We start from the raw sequence: 19,304 nt of genomic DNA on the forward strand, positions 1-19,304 counted from the left end.
AGGAGCAACCCATTGCCATGGGACATTCTCTGCTCACCTCGGGAAGACAAAGCTCAGCCCACACTGCAGGGCTTGTTCCAAGCCTGGAGATGTTTTTAGTATTCCCTGGTGCCAGGAGTCCTGGAGGGCAAGGTCCAGCATACCAAAACCCCACTGGTAAATGACAAGTGCCTCCAGGAAGTTTTACTTCCTGAAAATATGGTGATATAATTAGGCATCTGTGCTCCCCGTGGTCCTTTCTGCTGGTGCATTTCATCCCGTTACGAGAAAGACTCTGTGAACTTTCCTTGACTATGTGAAATGAATTTAATTGTTTCTAAAAGGCTTCCCAACATGTATATATTTTGCTTATTGCTTAGCAGCAGGTGTGCTGGGCTTCTGTGAAGGAGGGGAAACAAGGGAAGTATTTGTTCTTGACTTGGATCTGCATTTGTTCTTGGTTGGGATCTCTGATTTATAGGCTCCATCATGCTAGAAACATGATTGCTGTGACCACTGACATGATTTTATGAGCTTTTCTTTTCTTTACAACTCATGACCACAGGGTCACTCTCTACTGCTGCTCCTGCCACAGGACATAAACACAGAGGTGGTGGCAGAGGCCCAGATTGCCACCAGGGAAGGAATGGCTGCTAGGGCACGGGATTTGGGATATACTCCTGGGGAAGGTAGGAATTAGAGGGGGACAGGCTGCTGCCCACAGCTCTGCTCTGCCTTTGCTTTGAGCAGAGTTGTCACTGCTCACACTGGCGATCAGAAGTAAGAAGAAGGTCAAGGTTCACAGAGTGATTATAAATATACCTGTCTTTACAAGTGTCCTGTGAAGAAGAAACCCCATGACTCTGAGCAAAAGGCAATGCCAGTCCCAAAATGTCAGCAGGAGCTGGCAGTTCCAGCCATCCTGCTGTTCATATGCAGCCTCTGAGAGTCTCCACAATGGTCCCCTCTAACTTACCTCCAGTGAAGCTCCTGGCCAGGTCTCAGAAGATGAACAGTGGTCTTTCAAGAGATGCTTGGGGCACTGGGGGCACCAGCAGGTCTGAACTTCTCCTGTGCCTGAGGCTCCCATGGTCCCAGGAGCTCAGCCCCAGCTCCTACCCTGGCCTGAGCCAGGTCTGCATGGTGGGCCCAAGGGACTGACCAGGCTGCCCTGCACCTGCCTCTCCTTGTCTGAGCACCACCAGACCCTGCTCCTAGCACCAGCCTGGCCCTGCTTGGGCTCATCTGACCAAAACACTCCTGGTGCCACAGTCAGTAAATCTCAGCTGTGCCTGTGCTGCCCATTGTGGTCTCAGTGCTCCCCACAGACACTGCCCAAGAGCAGAGCCACCTTGTCCCACGAGCTGCTCCTTCTGCAGCCTCTGCACTCAAAGACAACCAAGACTTGACAGGGCTTTTCAGGGGCCAAAACAAGCCACAGCTCCATGTATCAAGCAGGGAAATAAAAATACATATAACACTTTTACAGAGAACTCCAGTGCTACAAATCATACTGAGGAAAGACAGTTTTCTGATGAAACTCAAGGGGTGACCATCTTTTTGGACAAAATGTATTGTCTATAGCTCCCTGTTAATGAGCACAGCTTGAAGACTTGGACACAGGGGACGTGAGGTCCCTGCCAAGGGCTGGTCTGCCAAGCACACAGGGTTGCCACATGTTCATGCTGAGTGACACATAATCCACAACTAGAGGGTCCCACTGACTTCAGCATCATTATTTGCAAAGATAACACTATTCAAATAATGGCAAAAAAGCTGATTCTGACTGAACAAATACCACACTTTTTACACCAGAAACAAGCAATGACATTACGAGGAGAACAAACAAAACAGGAACAATCCAACCAAGTGCTTAGGGGGAAACAGCATTTGAAACTGGCAGCTATTTGAATCACACCTACTGAAGATGTTGGAGAGATCTCGCTCCTCTTGGAGAGGCATTCTTTCACTTCTGTCACCTTGCAGTGTTGGTAGCATTTAATTACCTCGATTCCAGTGCCTGAAGGGGCTCCAGGAAAGCTGGGGAGGGGCTTTTCATCAGAGAAGGCAGTGATAGGACAAGGGGTAGTGGTTTTAAACTGAGAGAGGGGAGATGTAGGAAGGAATTCTTCACTCTAAGGGTGGTGAGGAGCTGGGATGGGTTGCCCAGGGAGGCTGTTGATGCCCCATCCCTGGAGGTTTTTAAGGCCAGGTTGGACGAGGTTTTGTGCAGCCTGGTCTGGCGGTTCCCCGCTCAGGGTAGGGGAGTTGGAGCTGGATGGTCTTTAAGGTCCCTTCCAACCTTGACGATTCTCTGGTTTGCCACGGCCAGAGCAGCACGATCGCCGCAGGAAGACGCCGAGAGCCGGGCAGTCAGAGCTGGCTGAGCTGCCTCCGCACGGCAGCCGCCCTGCCCCGCGGCTGGGGCAGCGAGCCCGCCCGGGCCCGGCTGGGGGTCGGGGGGCTCCGCGCCCGCAGGGCCGGCCTGCCCGCCCTGGCCCCGGGAGCGCCGGCAGCGCCCGGCGGCGCCGAGACACGCAGGTCCCGGGCAGCGCCGGGCAGCGGGCGGCTGCTCGGCCGGGCCCGGGGCAGCAGGGCGGCCGGGGAGGTGAAGCTGCCCCGAGCCAGGGAGCACGAGGAGAAGGGGAAGTTTCCGCTCAGCTTCTTGAGCTCCAGCACTTGTTCCCTGGCCTGAGCCAAAGCCGCAGTCAGCTCGCAGCGCTCCTCGCACTCCCTGCGCACCGTCTCCTGGAGAAGGGCGTTCTGCGGGACGGAAACAAAGCCCTGCATGAAGAAGCACCCGGGGCCTGCACGCACCCTGCGGCAGCTCCCCGAGCCACGCACCAGCACCTCCTGCCCGCCCCCCGAGCCACGCACCAGCACCCCCAGCCACGCACCAGCACCTCCTGCCCACCCCACGCAGCGGGAAACACCAGGGCAGACACCCGAAGTTACCCCTGTCCTGCCTCCCGCCGGGGGGAAGCTGGGAACGCTGCTCTTGGAGGGGAAAAAGCAACGTGCACAGCCCCTTCCTCCCGGGAAGGTGCCCAAGAAGCTGTCCTCCCCTCTAGCTTCAGCAGGATGGGTTGGTTTGGCGCTGGCACTCTTTGCTGAGCGCTGCTTCCCAAATCATTGGGACAAACGGTTTTCAGCCTCGCGGCTTCCACAGACCTTGGGTGGTGATGACCACCACCCAGCCGGCCAGGGGCTGGTTCTGGGCCTCCAGCAGACCACTGAAACCGTGCCCCTGTCGCAGGCCCACGCTGCTGCACGATGTACAGCTGACTGCTGATGCTGATTTTCCCGCTTCCCAGTCGAAACGAAAAGTAAATAAAACACCGGCACAATGTCAATGATTCATGAGAAGTCAGAACCACTGAAAGCAGAAAAATACCCACTTTCTGTTCTGTTTCTGGTGCTGACACCAGGAAGTCCATGAGAACAGAGGAGCAGCAACCAGTCTCCATCAGAGAGTGATGACTGAGGCAGGGACACTCAGCCACGCACAGCTCAGTGCCCAGACACAAACCCTCCTGTGCAAACCTCTTCAGCACCAGAAGTACGAGCTGGTGCTGGGGCAGCCCACAGGTCACCTTGCATTTCAAATTCTCTATGTGATTAAGACAGGGAAGAAAGAGTGTAAGAGAGAGAATCTCCATAGCTTTTTTTTTTTTTTTTTTTTTGCATTTTGAAGAGCAAATACTGGTGTCAGTAAAGCCAGAGTGTGTTGCCACTAAACCTGGAAGGTGGCAGGTTCTGTTTAGCCAAGAGGACATTCTTTTAAAACTATTACATTTTTGCCTGTGTGTTCCTGTCAAAACTTGAAACATGACAGAGAAATGAGAAGTCCTGTGCTGAGGGTTGTGGGTTTTTTAGATTTTAAAATTTTACTTTGGCCAAAGCATCTGTGGATGCACAGTGCAAAGCATTTATGGATGTAGAATGGAAACACAGAAGTTCTGCTCAGGCTGAACCTCTGTGCCACCTGCAAGAGAAGGAGCTGCTGGAGAAGGAACATAACTATGTGCAGAAGTAGAAGTGGGAGAAATGTAAATATCCAAACCAACTTATTCTCTAAACATCCAACTCTGCAGATGACAAGAAGTCAGGTGTTACTCTCCCTGCCACTCAGACGGTCACTGGTGGTCCATGAGATGGCCTGGGAAGCATTACCTGCCAATCTGAGCCACTATCCTGAGAAGTTCATCTACCAAGAAGCCCCTCTTCAAACCAGTTCCAGTTTTCCATCACTCTTACCTCCCCATTTTCTACTAGAATTGTATAAGAGGAGAAACTCTGCTTCAGAGAGGGACACTAAGAACATGAGCAGAACTGGTGGGATCTCAAGAGCGATGGTACCCGTGTGTTCCACGCTCTGCTGAAGGTCCCAACCAACACTTGAGGAGCATGAGTCTGTCCAGAAGCCTTCTCCATAGGTCCAGGACAGAATCATCCAAATTTCACTAACATGGTGTTTCTGAACATTTTTCAAGGAAGAAATCATTACCAACCCAAGGCCTAATTCATGATGAAGAGTTTTATTCTCACTGTTTACCAACTTCTTTCTGCCACTTCATAACTTTGGACATTCCAGTCTAATCTTATCTGCAGCCCCTGGCTGCACTGCTATCACATTTCTCATGGGGCAGCACAGCTCACTCTCCTCCCTTTCCCATTATATTCCAAACATTCAGCAAATGCCTGTGGTAAGAGTATCCATCAGCCAAGTTTCCCTCCACATCTGATGGGTTTTTAGGCATTCCTGAGCTACAGAAATGGCTTTGCTGGAGGGAGGTGGGAGCCACGGGGCAGGATGCACACACACACTCCCACATTCCCTGCTCCTGAAGCCATTCCCAACAGGACTGAGGCCACATTCCTCCCTAGGGATAGTAGGAAGGGTTTTCTTTACAAATCAACTCCAAGGTTGCTGCTGTCCTGCTCACAGGGTCAGAAAGGTCCATGTCTTCTACTTTACAAACATGAAAAATGCTCTATCGTTGGTGTATGTTTATGGAGCATGATGTGAGGACAGAGACCAAGCAATAAATATCTTTCAGGACCTGAAAATACATAGTTAAAATAAAGCACTAGTTTAAGTGCTTGCTGAATTTTTTAAAAATCACATATTTTATCACACCCTATTTAAGAAATTAGGATGGGTGTGTTTCAGAAGGCTTTACATTTCAATGGGTTTTAAACATAGAGATGCTGAAATAAAGATGCTTTGAATGATTTTAGAAATCACATGTCTCTTCAGTAAAAATAGCAAGGCATTTCCTTGCCCGTGTTCCTACCTCCTTTTGAACTTGACTCAAATTGTGAATCAGCTGTGTCCTCTCCTGGGTTAATTTTTCCAGTTCATCTGACTTGCGTTTAATTTCTTTCCTCATATTATCCAGAAATGATTCATTATTGTTCTTTTCCATTGTCAGCTGAAATTCAAGTTCTGTAATTAGTCTTTTAAGGTTCTGAATTTCTTTTTCCTTCTCTTCATCCTTCTCTGCAAGTTTCAGCTGAGCATCTTGTAGCTTCTTTTCCAGCATTTCTGCCTCCAGCCTTAGACTGTTGGTGGCACTGGATATTAATCCTGGTATCTGCAGTAGGTGAGACACACATTGCAGTGGATGTTGTTAGACATGTGGAATTAGGTATCAGATACACGTTGACTTCAGAAATATAAATGTAAACACACACGTACTCGGAGACAAAAAAACATGCTTGGAATTTACATCATACCCTCCAAGGCTAACAGAGAGCTGTAAGTTAACCAAAACTCACTCAGAAGAGAGAGATTTATGAGCATGTCCAAGATCAAACAGAGAAACAGAGGTAAAAATGGGGAAACTTGATTTATTTACTGCAAGCCAGGGTTTTAAAATCATAGTCAAATATCTGTAGAGTGAACGAAGGCCAACTCTTATTTTCAGCTCTTTAAAATGTAACGTAATTGTAAGCAGTAATATAACTTCTTCCAATGTCTTTGATCTTTCCAGAATTTTCAATAAACGTGTCAAATCATTTGAAAACAAAGGTCCTAGGCACAATTTTCAATTTCTATACAGAACTTCCAAGCCTGTGGGTCTGGGTGGCTGGGAATGGCCAATGGTGTGTGATGCAGCCACCAATACAGACCAGCACACACTGAACTGGGCACTGGGCCTGACCCCACTGGTGATGAATTAATTCTGAATGTATTGAATTAATTTTAAAAAATTGAATTAATAAGAAAAACCCACAGTGTGGATGGTTTTGTGACAAATTTTCACAGTCTGAAACAGTCCAAAGCTTTTGAAAAAAAACAATGATTTCAACTTTAAAAAAATTAACAACTACAGCCTATGGACATAGATGAACTCTGGGCAGGGAAAATGTGAGGAAAGGAAGAACTTTGACTGCATTTAACTAGAATTGTTACTTTCTAGCCTGTTCCATTTGAAAAACTAACCAAACCAAGCAGATATGCCATATGCTAAGACTGGGAAAGATGTTGTACCATCTAGATCCAGGCCTACACATACAGGTTTTATTCCTTCACAGACCACTTCCAACAGTTTTCACTGGAATAGTCTACATTCCTGTCACACCACTTCTCTCTGGAGTGTAACACACCTTCTTCTGGAGCTCTTCATGATCTCGCTGATACTTGGTGATTAATTCCTGCTGCTTTTGTCTCTCCATGTCTAGTTCCACTCTGGCCTCCTCCTTGACTTTCAGAATCGCTTCTTTGTGTCGCGCTTCACCTTTAGCCAGGTCAATTTCCATCTAGGGAACAAAGTGGGGTTTAATGATTCATAACCATTTATCTCATAATGTTGTTCAGGTCCCACCCTGCCAGGCAGAAGGGGTGGCTCCTGCCCCGTTCCCAGGGGATGCCCCACCAGCCCCATGGTGTCCCAGGAAGCCCTAGATGCCTGCCTTTAGGTCCTAGAACTTCATGCTAAATCTGAATGGCAAAATCCGTAGCTGGTTCTTAAAACAGAGGGTTGTTTTGCTGGAAGCATTTGCTCTGGGGGTAAAACTCGGCTTCTTGTTATTTTCAACTGCAGCAAAATGATACATTTCACAGCAAACAGTGCTAAAAACAGGCCATAAGCTCAAGATTAAAATATAAAGAAGTTAACTCTGGTAAAATCCAATTTTAATCATGCTCTGCCCCCCAGCCTTGTCAGTGAATAGCAACTTACCACATACAATATTCTGGACTAGAAACTGGAGAAATGTTAAGGTAAGGAGTTGCAAATTCTGGGTAAAATATCCCAGTCCCTAAGGCATCTCACATATTTCCTGTGATAAACTCAGATTTGAGAATTCAGCCCTCATTTCCTGGAAAGAAAAGCCTGGATTCAGGAGGCAAGGCTGAGGGCTGGAGCCCTGCTCTCCCTACAGCAGGATGCTGAGGTTCCACCTCTGCAGGCTGGGCTCTGGTCCCCTCAATTGCACCACATTGAAAGAAAAGGCACATTCATCACTCACCTTATTACTTAAAATTATTATAAGCAGAAAAAGCCCAGAATAAGCTCAATTACATTTATCTAATTTCATCCACTAATTAGGAGGAAAAGTGTAAAAAATGCCCCTAACTCTTCCTGGGGAAAAGAGAAACTGGAAATACTGTTGTTATTTTTTAAATAAAAATATACCAAATTCTTAGCATGGAATGGGCAAAACATCTCCCACTGAGGTTTAGAGCTTACAACTGGTATATCTGTAAGATTGCAAAGTAGAATAATAATAAACATCATAATCATCCTCATTAACTTAATAATAATCTTCTGTATCGTTATATATGGGAGTTAGGATTCCAATCATAGAAACCCAAAGGTGGGAACTCCAGGTGCTATAGAAGCAGATCATATGTTGGAGGCTGCTTGATTACAAACACTAAAAAAAAAAAAAAAATCAAGGCAGTATAAAGAACCTGAGCTCTTTTTGAAGACCAAACAAGCATTTTTCACATTTAACACTTACAACTAATAAAGCTGATAACCAGAACAGGAAATAAAATGGCAATGATCTTCAAAGAAAGCACAACGGCTACTAAGTGCTTCAAAACCCCCTTCATGCCCCTCGTTAATTAATGGTTTAAAAAAGCCATTAAACCAATGTTTACATCAATCTTAACAATTTTGGAAGAGCTTTTTTTGTTCCATTAAAACCACCTCAGGTTTCTCTATATTTTAAGTAGAAAACTGGGACACTTCGTACTGAAGCAGTGGCCCAAGGAACAGAAAACTCGGTCACTTTGTCACGTTTCTGATCCTCTTGCCTGATGAGGAGGCTCCAGCTTGCTGTTGGGTGCAGTCTGGTGGCTGTGGTCCCAAAGCTGGAGCTGCTCTCTGCTGTACCAGCCTTCACCTGCTGGTGCTGCCAGGCTGCACACCACGCTGTGACCACGCACTGTGTGACCTCGTGCCCAAATCACACCCTGTCCCACAGAGGTGAAGGAGTTTTAAAAGAAACAGAACTCATCTTAATTGCTTGTACTCAGACATGTTTTCCTGAGACTAAATAAAGCTCTCAGACACTTACCATGTGCTGAGCCAAAAAAAGTAAATTTAGTCCCCAATTATGTAAGGCTTAAACCAGAAAATTTGCAATTTTTCCTTCACAGATTTAAACAAAAAAACAACAAAATAAATTCTTATATCGAATTTGGGGTTTTCTTTGTGCTCTTGTGGCAAAGTTGCAGACTAGAAGAAGGTTTTTGTGCTCACCAATGAAAACATTTTTCCACAGAGGACCCCAAACCCAGGAACAGACTGAAGGATGACCAACAAATCACAGCCCTGCTGCCTGGAATGCAACAATCCCAACCAAAGCTGCAGAGGGTGGTGGGAAACCCTTCCCCCTGGAAGTGATGTGCTCCCTGGGCAGGATTGGGGTTCAGAGCCCACAGCGAGGCCTGCTGTGCACAGGGCCTTAGAGTGGTGAAGGTTGGAAGGGACGTCAAAAATCATCAGGTTCCAACCTCCCTGCTATGGGCAGGGACACCTCCCACCAGCCCAGGCTGCACAAGCCCCATCCAACCTGCCCTTCAACACCTCCAGGGATGGGGCAGCCACAACCTCCCTGGGCAACCTGTTCCAGTGTCTTCCTGCCCTCACGGGGAAGTTCTTCTGCATGTTCCCCTCCTTGGAGCTTGCATAGGACAAGAGTCATCAAGATGGGGCTTTTCCTGCTGCACCCCCTCCTGGCAGAGGGCTCAGTCCTGCTCCTCAATCCTGGCCTTCCAGGGGACCACCATCCCAACGGGCACTCAGCAAACACCCCAAAACCTGGGAAGTCCAGAGCAGACCTAAGCATCTGTCTGGTCTGGGAATGCTCAGTACTCAACACTTTGCCTTGGGTCCCAACCCAAAGCTCTTGCACAAAAGCACACCCTGCTGGCATGTCTGCACTTGAGGAGCTGGGTATCAGGCTTCCTGCCCGCCCTGGTGCAGCTGACTGCGAGTGGAAAACAAAGACAACAAGGGAGGAATGGCAAGGAGCCAGGTGCAGATCCAGCCTTACCTTCTCCCTCCAGCTATCTTCATCCCGCATCTTCTGCCTTAAGGTTTCCTGCAGCTGCTCCGTTCTGTTCTGATGAGAAATCAGCATTAACTCCCTAGAAACCACAAAAACTGGTATGTAAACACGTGCCCTGCCCAGACTGGTGCTATGCCATTTCCCTGCAACTAAGCCCTTGGTGGCAAAGGCTGGTCTCTTCCTCTGTGTCCAGCTCCCCGTGCTGCCCGGAGGCACAGCAGTGCCACTGCCAGCCCCTCCATGCTGCCATCACCACTGTGTTCCTAAAGAAAATCCTATAGTTCCCCTTCCTTCCACACACACACATTTAAACCCGTGGTATTTTCACTACTTCCCAAGTCCCATTTTGAAGAACACCAAATAACTATTATAATATTCAAACCAGAAATTGCTGTTTTCCATGAGCTCAGGGTATTACTGTAATTAATTAAAAAAACTGGAATAGGTTTTGAATTAAAACCACCGAGATTTAGAGCTCCTGTTTGTTGTGTCAGGCTTGTAGAGCAAAAGCCCTGGAGAGTTTAAATGCTTGTAACTTAGATGAGTAGCCACGTAGCAACTGGAACAACTCAGGTATCTGGGGTTTAAGTAGAAGGGAGATATTCTTAAATTAACATGTAATAAACTTTTTATGCAGCTCCTAAAGCACAGGGAATATTCAAAGATGAAACCCCAGCCTGGCTGGGCTTTGCAGCTCTGTTACCTTTCTTGCTTCAGCACCACCACCTCCTCCTCGGTTTGCTGGAGAACAGCTTTAAGGGCTTCCAGTTCACTCTCTGATCGACCCATTCTTCTTTTCAGATCTTCCTCTTTCCTTTCTTTCTCGGCCACTTCTTCCTGTAAATGTTTGCAGACTTGTTGGCAAATGTGAAGAGATTCCTCCTTTTCCTTCAGCTCTTTCGTCAGTCTGCGGGTGAAATAAAACAGCATCAGCATCCTAGTGACCATCTTCTTAGACACAGATGGACACTAAGTAGACAGAAGTTTTAAAAAATTAAATAAAAATAAAAAGAAATATTAGACAAAATAAAATATTGGATAAAATAATAAAATAATATATTAGACAAAATAAAATATTAGACCAAAAGTCACACATTCTTTCTGAAGTTAAATCTAGCGACTTGAACACAAAAATAGAAACTAAAACCAGGGAAAAAATCTTGTATAAAAGCTGCATTAAAAAAATAAATAAATGTTGTTCTCAGAAATCTTCATGTTGTGTTGTGACATAGAACTTCTACACTTACCTTGACTCAGAAATTCCATTGTCATACTTCATTTTTTTCAGCTCATTTTGACAGACATCAAGTTCCGCCGATTTCACCCTAAGAGAACATTAAATCCATGTCCAAAAACCCAGAAGCCTTCACTCCTGCTGGAACCTGAACATCAGGTTTATTGACATATTATTGAACTTGCATTTTCCATTTTAGTTCAAGGGCAGACAACAGAGTTCTGTTAGTTCTAGCTAACATTTGTAAGTAATTGGCAGTTACCCTTCCAACCTGATCTCAGCCTAACCAGGGATCAGAGCAAGTTTAATGAAGAGGAAAATGAGATCTTGCCACACTGATAAAAGTTTAAAGATAGAGATGATTAAAAATGAACAACTAATAATTCAGGAGACAAGAGGGCTGGAAACTTTGTACGTTTCTTGTTATTATGTCACCATTTCACCAATTAATAACCATGGTTAAGCTTCATATTTATGTTTAAACAGACATAGAATATGTTGTTTTATTAAATTGTACCCATATTACTTTGAAATTTTAATATGACATTTGGAAACCCTTTACTGTTTATTTAACTGTGTCCATGATTTTTTTTTTTTCTTTTAACTGAATACTTGCATTATCATCAAAATACTTTGTTGCTAAGCATTCCAAATATTTGCAACTTCCTTATGATCAGACCTTCTGAACATAGGAACCGAAACCAGAAAACACACGTGCTCCCAGACTGAATCCTGGCACAAGTCTGGGTGCCCAACACAGCTCCACCAGAGGCATTAGTGTTGGATTGAGCTGATCTGACCCCGCTCCTTGCCCATTAGTCCCAACCCAGACCCCACAGCCAGCCATGCTCAGCCAACACAGCCCATTTAACCTGAGGATAAAGTATCTTCTCTGTTGGTCATAACCTGCTCCAGTCACCCAGCCAACACCAGAGGTGTGGGCACAGCTTTATGTACAGCAGCAACACAACCAAGCAAACAGAAATCTTACATTAGCAGCTTCTTGTAGTGGTCCATCTCAGCTGTTACCTTCTGCAGCTTCAGTCCAATCGTCTCAACTTGATTTGTTAAATCTGAGAACAAAACAAGGGTTTAAATCTGAGCACAGGACCATGGGGTTTGTGTCTGTGTTTATACTAGAATAATTAATGCTTATCCATATTGTGTTTGATCATCTCAGACCTGTAGCACAGCACAGCCTGGGACCACAAAACATCCACCTCTGGAAAGCAGTTTTGCTGCTTGGAATCCTTGGCTTGAGTTCCCACTGCTCACAAGCCCTGTCAGCCTGTTGCTTCTATTTTCTTAACCATGACAAACGGCTTTTCTTGAAAAGGTTGGAATGCTGTTGCACCACAACAGGAAATCCTACCAGGAAACATCAAATCCAGCTAAACATAACTATGAAATGCTTTAAATCATATGATTTGCACGTAATGCTGAGAGCAAAGTGTGCAGGAAGGCAGAGGGGAAAATAACCTGCCAGTGCTCTTCACAGCAGGCAGCACAGGGGTGCCCTGTCTTTGGTTCAGCCTCTCTTGGCTAAATGTGACCCTTCGGAACACACCACCCACCAGTTTCAATCAGCCATTGCCCCTCTTCCCTGCTATTACAGCCCAGCTCTTTTCATCTGTATAAATCAGTTTAATTATCTCTTCTTTTTTTCCCCTCTTGGATAAAAACTTCCAAAGAAAATAGTGAGCAAAGACTCTGCAGTTTCTCAGTACTCCCTGCTGAGCTGGCTGTGACCAAGGACTAGCCCAGCAGTAAGAGAGGACTGCAGACTGCTGACCTTGCCTCCTGGAGAGGAAAAACAGAGATGACACTGGTACTTTCTTTTTCCAACCTGGATTAGGAGACATTCCCAGCTCTCCATGGCTACACCCCTGTTCTGATGCACTGTATGCTGACTACACTTGGAATAATCTTTGCTAAGCAGCTGGCAGCCTGATTGAGCCCTCTGTCCCTGCCATTCTCCCTGTGACACCATGTCCTTGGCACTTTGGTCTGACCATGCTCCTCCAGCTGGTGGGAACTAGTCTGAAGCTCTTCCACAGTTACTGCCAACAGTGCCCACACTTTGAAGACTGTGCACGACACAAGAAGTGGAACGGGTGGTTTAATTGCTCATCAAAACCACTGGGAACCAGTGGTTTATAACCCTTCTGTCCCCCCTCCCTGTTCCAGTGTTTTGCCTGGAAAGCCAAGCACGTTTTCCCTCAGAAAAAAAGCCACTGTGCATCCATGCCTGGTGGTGAGCACAACCCATGGAGATAAATCACTGATGACTTACCACCACTTAAAAACTGTGTTTGTGTGACAGTGCTGTTGCCAGAACTTCCCCTCAGCAGTTTTTAACCCTCCCTGACACACTCCCATGGCAACCAAAGCCACGCAGTCGCCAAGTCACCCAAGCCCTGTCACCTGTGCCAAAAAGCTGCAGGGCAGACACGGGCCCAAGCTGCCACCTTCTCCTTCCCAACCAAGGGGAAACCCTGGCCAAGTACACCAGGATGGATTAGACCACCTGCAGTGACTTTGGTTCACTTTAGTTCCTTCAGCTGGGCATTCCTCCCTCGTGCTCTGCTCTGTACGCTCCGTCAGAGCTAAATCATTCCACTTTAATTTCCTGCCATTCACCCTGACACTGCCTCATGGGGTAAACAGCTCCAAACCCCTGCAGAAAAAGGGGAAACTTTGGCTTCACACGGCAAGCAGATGGGAGACAGAACATGTGGGAACAATCCCTCACTGACAACAGCAAGATCTGCTGCCACGGGACCTCTTTGTTCCAGCAGATTAAGACCAAACTGCGGTAGATCAGCGGCACAAGAGGAGAGCCCTCTGCCTTCCTTCACATGGGGACACCACTGCAGCCTGGCTTTCCACAGCATCCCTTTTGGACCTCTTTGTTTTTTTCTTCAATTATTATTCTAGCTGATCTCTGGCAATTATTAACTGTGGTCTTTTTCCCCCCTCTTCCTAGACGAGAGAGTATGGACACAAGTTCTGGAATAAAGGAAGAGGACACCACTTGTTCTGGTTCTAGTACTTTGGGTGGTCCCTTTCAGCTCTGCTTCTGCTTTTACTCCATTCCTTTTGAGAAATTTTCCTAACGACTGAGCACTGGACAGGGGCTTTCCATGACGGAGTAGATGGATTCAATTATATGGCTGGTTTCTGTGAGTCTTCTGGAGAGAGAGTTCCCACCAAAGTCACTGGGAACTGGTAAGCAGAAAGGCTGAGGGATCAGACACCACACCCACATCATACAGATTCCAATCAGGTTTGAAAAACATGGTACACGTGAGGGAACTAATAAGGAGAACAGTAACACAAGTGGAAACTTACACTGCAAATTTGCTGAATAAAGAAAAACACGTTCAAATGCTTATGTAAAAATGTTCTCCAGGAATGAAAATTGAGCTTATTGCAAAATATGCAAACCAAAAGCATTCATGCTTTGGAACACTGATACTCCTTTTAAAGCTTTCAGAAGTATCACACTTTAAAGACAATTCAGCCCAAATCCATCTCAACATTGCTCAAGTTTAGTTCTCCTTATCTTCGTGATTCCCAAGGGATCTCACCGTAGTCAGGAGCAGTCAGCAGGGACCTTCCAGGCAGCAGATGTGACCAGCTCTGCGTCCAAACAGGGACAAAGGGTGGATGGGGCAGAGCTGCCTGCCCCACACCTCTGGCTTTGAGCAGCACCATGTCCTCCACGCAGTGAGACTGTTGGACAAGGACAGAGGCCGAGGGGCCCAGCACAGGCACCAAGAACCAACGTTTGTGACGCTTTCTTCTTATTTGGGCAGATCCTCCCCTGCAGCAGACCACAGTGTCAGCAGCACTCCGAGCACAGGGCCTGCCCAGAGATGGGTTTCAGGAGTTCAGCCACCCAGTCTGCATCCCCTCCAGCGGGCTGGCCAGCAGCACCCAGCTGATGGGAGGCTCCAGCTCCTGCCTTGTCAACAGCAACAACTGGAAAAGGTTTCAGTGCGAAACAAACAAAAAAGAAGGCACTGTGAACTCTATTCACACTGGGTGAGCAGCCACTCTGGAAACCATCAATTCTGCAGCTAATTAAGAACAGATTCAGTGATATCAGTTCAGAAGCACAAGGCAGAATTCTTGTCATTTTCTACTTTTTCTGCAAAACCTACCAAAAAACCCAAACCCTCAAAAAGATACTTTCTGAAAATTGTGGTCTCATCTAAAGAAAAGCTCAGGATTTTACACACACATAAGAAAAGGAAGATTATTTGCCAGCAGCTCTGACTTTCTGGAGAGGTTACTGTGCCCAGCTAAAATAGGTGTCACCACTGAGGCCACCAGCTGCTGGCCAACGGGAACCCAAGAGCTCAGCTCTGGTCAGGTCAGAGCCAGGCAGGGTATCACCCTGTTCTGTATCACTAAGTCCCTGGTCTAAAATGACTGTGCCTACCTAAGAACAAATGCAGGACTGCAAAGTCCATCTGCTTCCAAGGTCAGCCAGACAGCACAGATCTCCTGGGGCTTGCAGACAGGTGGATTTGTGAGTTGCCACATCACTGCAGCTGACAAAAAATAGAGGGCAGTTCCCAGAAAACAGAGGGAGAGAGCAGTTCCATATTCCCTTCATTTAACCAGGGTTTGGAGAACAACTGGCAGGCAGTGTGGTTTGCACATGAGAAGTTGTGACTCACAGCAGCAGTGGGTGCTGAGGAGGAGCCCTGTGCAGCAGCAGAAGGGCTGGGGGGCTGCAGGTGCTGCTAGGGGCAGACAGCCTCATGCCTGGGCCAGCACTGGGCACCTACTTGCAGAAGAGTCACAAAGGAAAATGTTTTTAATCCTGTCCAGCTTGATGAAATTCTGACCGTGATCCAGCCAGGTATCATTCACAGAGCAGGTGGCTGGAAGGACCTCTGGGGTTGCAGAGTCCAACCTTCTGCTGGAGGGTCCCTCTCAGAGCAGCCCAGCTCTTGCTGTGATCCAGTTTCCTTTCTCCAATTAATCTAATTTCCAGAACAATGTTGTTTAGAGGCTTGGTCCATCCCTACGTGAAGCCTGCGGGACACTCCCTGCATTACCTCAGCTCGAGACAGTACGTGTCACGTTGGCAGGCTGAAGGAAGCCTCCCTGAGGGTGGGAAGGTCCTTGGTTAGGGAAGGGTGAGGAGCATGAGGCTCCTTTGGGAACAGAAACTCAGAAGTAGGAGCCACAATATTGGCAGAAAGGAATGAAGGAGAGGGGGAGCAGGATAAATGCAGCCCAGCAACATTCTAGGGATGGGCAGAAAGAACCAGGGAATCCAAGGGGTCAGGAGAATGCTGGTAGCTCAAATCTGGAAGACAGTCAGGAGACTGAAATGGAGGGAGCACACAGATCCCCAGCCAAGACAGACCAGAACCCAGCTCCTCCTGCTGCCAAATTTCTCTGGTATTCTGAGAAACAGGCAGATGTAGGCAATGTTTAAAACTACTAAATAACTAGTCCTTGTAAAGAGCAGCCTCCAAGGGCTTGAACATTGGCTGATGAGCTATGTCAAAAAGAGTAAAAGATTTCATTTTTCTTAGAACATTAGTGCTGGACCAAATTTGAATGTACACTCAACATAGATACTTGTAAGTACATTTATTCTAAAAGCACAGTAGAGAAGCTGTGAGAAATATGAAACGCACACATGAAAAATGACCGTGTCAGGGCAGGAATAATTTCCCTCCCTGTACGTTTCTAAGGAGACCAAAGAAGTGAACCAAATACTCACAGTCCTTGCACGCACAGAACAGAACACTTATTTTTTATTTATAATATTTCTTGTACTATGTTCTCTAAGATAAGTTATTTTTTGTATACACAAGAAAGTACCTCTTTTTATTTGTGACTCACAAGCCTGTCTGGAAGAAGCCCAGGGACTGACTCCAGCCGTACAGATTTACATCCTTTCTGGAGGCCTGACCAGTGCCACCAGGAAGTTTCTGAATCACTAAAAGCTGCCAGGAACTGGGAGGATGTGCCAGAAAAAAAGAATGCCTGTTTCTTATCTCCCTCAGCATATGCTGCTGACCACTGCCAGGACTGGGCTTTCTGGACCTCTGGTCTGAACTAATATGTTCGTTCTTCCACGTACGTATGTTGAACCAGCTCAGAGAAAGCAAGAGCAGGGATTCTGAACAGTTGAGAGTCGTGGAAATCGAGGTATTTGCTCAGTCAGGGCCAGGGTTCACACTCCAGCATCAAAGGATTTGGTCCTTAAGCCTGAATTTTCTGCATATGCTCCTGCCTTTTTGAACCCAAGCCAACTGGGATGTGTCAGGACTGTTCCTACAGACCCGCTTCTCCTTTGGCTTCAAACTGGTTTGAAATACTGACCCTTACCTGTAGGCTGGGAGAACTGAAGGTGAGAAAACGGAGCTTCAGACATTAACTCTCCTTGGAGACAGGTTATTATTCTTTTCTCAGTGGTTAGGCCAAGCAGGTGAACCAAAACAGAATAAATGTATTTCCATCAACATGGATTCCTGCTTTTTCTCAAGAAGCAAAGTGGGGCCCTTCTGTAACTAAACCATACTCCAACACAGGATCATCCCAACACCTAGGCAAGAGAAGTAGGATCTTGTTCTTTTCATGGTATTCATCTGTTTCCTCTTCCACTGTCAGAGAGTGCTGAAAAGCACTAATGAGCCATTGCTTGGTCTAACCCATTTGTCACATTCTGTTCAAACACCAGCCCTGCCTTCCCCAGCTCTCACCCTTCAACTTCTTGGCACCAGAGCTGGAATTAATAAAAAAATATTTCAACAGTACTTGGAGTATGAATAGTGGCTTATTTGAACTGCAGCCTACCTAGAACTACAGGAAACTATTCTCTCTTTGGATTTTCAAAGCAGTCATCATTAAAGGCACTTCATGTAGATGAAAACACTGCTGCTTCTTTCCAGGAAGAGGGCTCACAGTCCCCTCCCCAATACCCAGCTACTCCTCCAGCTGCCTGCATTTTTCAATCATCTCTCATTAGTCTTATTATGTCAGCAGACCACTGCTAAGTTTATATTTAGGAACTTAAGTAGCCTGTAAAGCAGCAGCATCAAAAGATTTAAAAGACAGATTTCATGTGCAGTGCCAGCAACTGAAACCCGCACAGAGGGAAACCTGCAACGACAAGTGGGCTAAAGAAAATCTGCAGTGGCTTTGTGAGAAAATATTCTGTATCTGTGACTAAGTGGAGGAAAGGACTTGGCTGGCAATGAAAAGGAAAGCACAGATATCAGCTCCTCTCTTGCAGGAGCACGTGCTGCTGCAGCTCTTCTGCTGCTCCCGACCCTAAGAATACAAAGGCACCAGGCAATATTGATTTTCTTTTTTTTTCTGAGTCTATTTGACAAGACAATTATTCACCAGCCCTTACCCTGCCTTGGGCATTTTTCAAGACCTGTCATCTCTAGCTAACTGGGTGATGCATTGGGAGTCTGAAAAGTGGTAAGAAACCAGCAATCAAATGCACCTCTTCAGCAAAACGTACCTCTCAAAGGTAGTGTTTGGAAAGTCATGAGAAGGACCAGAATAAAGAAAAAAAACAGCAGAAACTAGGGCTTAGTTTCAGCCCTCACAAATGACCAAAATACACAATAATGTAAAATTCTGTAATAAATACACAACACAGGAATCTTCAAAATATTGGTTGCAGAAAGGCAAAGTCTTGCTAAGCAGGTAAATCACAAATCCCGGTAGGTTTGGTTTTTTTTCTGGAGCATTGAACTATTTCAGTACCAAACTGGGATATTAACTTCAAAGCTGTCCGGGGGGGAAACAAACTAAACCAACCACCCACCCCCCTCCCCAACCATGGACTCTCTGGATCTGGCTGCTTTCCTACACATAAGATGGTGTAAATCCACTAATGGGAACTGATTTTTGCCAAGGTCAAGTGAAGCAATAAAAAAAGTGTTGTTTGTTCCCACTCATTTATTTTCATACAATGGCAAACTCCTATAACATTTGACACTTGTTGCATGAAGAAAATAATGTTTAGCATTTTCCAGAGAACATGTTTATCACCAGTGCATTAGCTGGCTTTGTCTCCCTGATCCAGCAACAAGCTCCATGTAGACAGACCTCAGCAAATGCCTTCGGATTTGTGTTTTACTCATCAGTTCAGGAAGGGTAGAATAAAAAGGCCTGAGCTAGAGGTGTTTCTGCTTTGAAATCTCCTTCTGGTTACCCAGATCAGACATTTTACTGCTTCTTTAATAACATTTTATTATGACCTAACTGCTACATCTTTTCATTCATCAAAATAAACTGTAAAATACCTCACCTAGAACATCAACTTGCTTAGCTGATATTTGAGCTGTTCACAAAGGGTTCACAGAGTCCTAATACCTGGTATGAGCTCCATACACAATGTTGTACTGGTGTTTTCTCCACAGACTGTCTCCCATTCCAAGCTGGTGTTGCACAGGGTTCAAAAAGGAAACCTGAGACGTGCAGCAGCAAGTCCAGCAGCGCGATGCGCAGGGTCAGCCTGACCCTCTGCTGCAGCAGGACACTGCTCAGATGCCTGACAACCCCCACCCTCACA

At 46.2% G+C, this 19,304-nt stretch overlaps 1 protein-coding gene across 4 annotated transcripts in view; it reads right to left on the reverse strand.

The window, feature by feature from the left end:
• Nucleotides 1-1,759: 1,759 nt before the first annotated feature.
• The window catches only part of LEKR1 (leucine, glutamate and lysine rich 1), a 43,710-nt gene continuing 26,165 nt past the window's right edge, over nucleotides 1,760-19,304 (reverse strand). For 2 of the 4 annotated variants that reach the window (XM_051626930.1, XM_051626928.1), the window contains exons 6-12: nucleotides 11,733-11,814; nucleotides 10,755-10,832; nucleotides 10,211-10,414; nucleotides 9,493-9,586; nucleotides 6,592-6,744; nucleotides 5,277-5,576; nucleotides 1,760-2,742 (exon numbers count right to left, since the gene is read on the reverse strand). In XM_051626930.1, the coding sequence (XP_051482890.1) occupies nucleotides 2,353-2,742; nucleotides 5,277-5,576; nucleotides 6,592-6,744; nucleotides 9,493-9,586; nucleotides 10,211-10,414; nucleotides 10,755-10,832; nucleotides 11,733-11,814 (1,301 nt within the window). In that variant the 3' untranslated portion in view covers nucleotides 1,760-2,352. Of the gene's footprint in view, nucleotides 2,743-4,501; nucleotides 5,577-6,591; nucleotides 6,745-9,492; nucleotides 9,587-10,210; nucleotides 10,415-10,754; nucleotides 10,833-11,732; nucleotides 11,815-19,304 lie in introns of those variants that run through there. The other 2 variants (XM_051626929.1, XM_051626931.1) reach the window with 2 other exon arrangements.

This window comes from Apus apus, chromosome 8 (assembly GCF_020740795.1).
Source record: "Apus apus isolate bApuApu2 chromosome 8, bApuApu2.pri.cur, whole genome shotgun sequence".
In the NCBI taxonomy this organism is placed as follows: Eukaryota; Metazoa; Chordata; class Aves; order Apodiformes; family Apodidae; genus Apus; species Apus apus.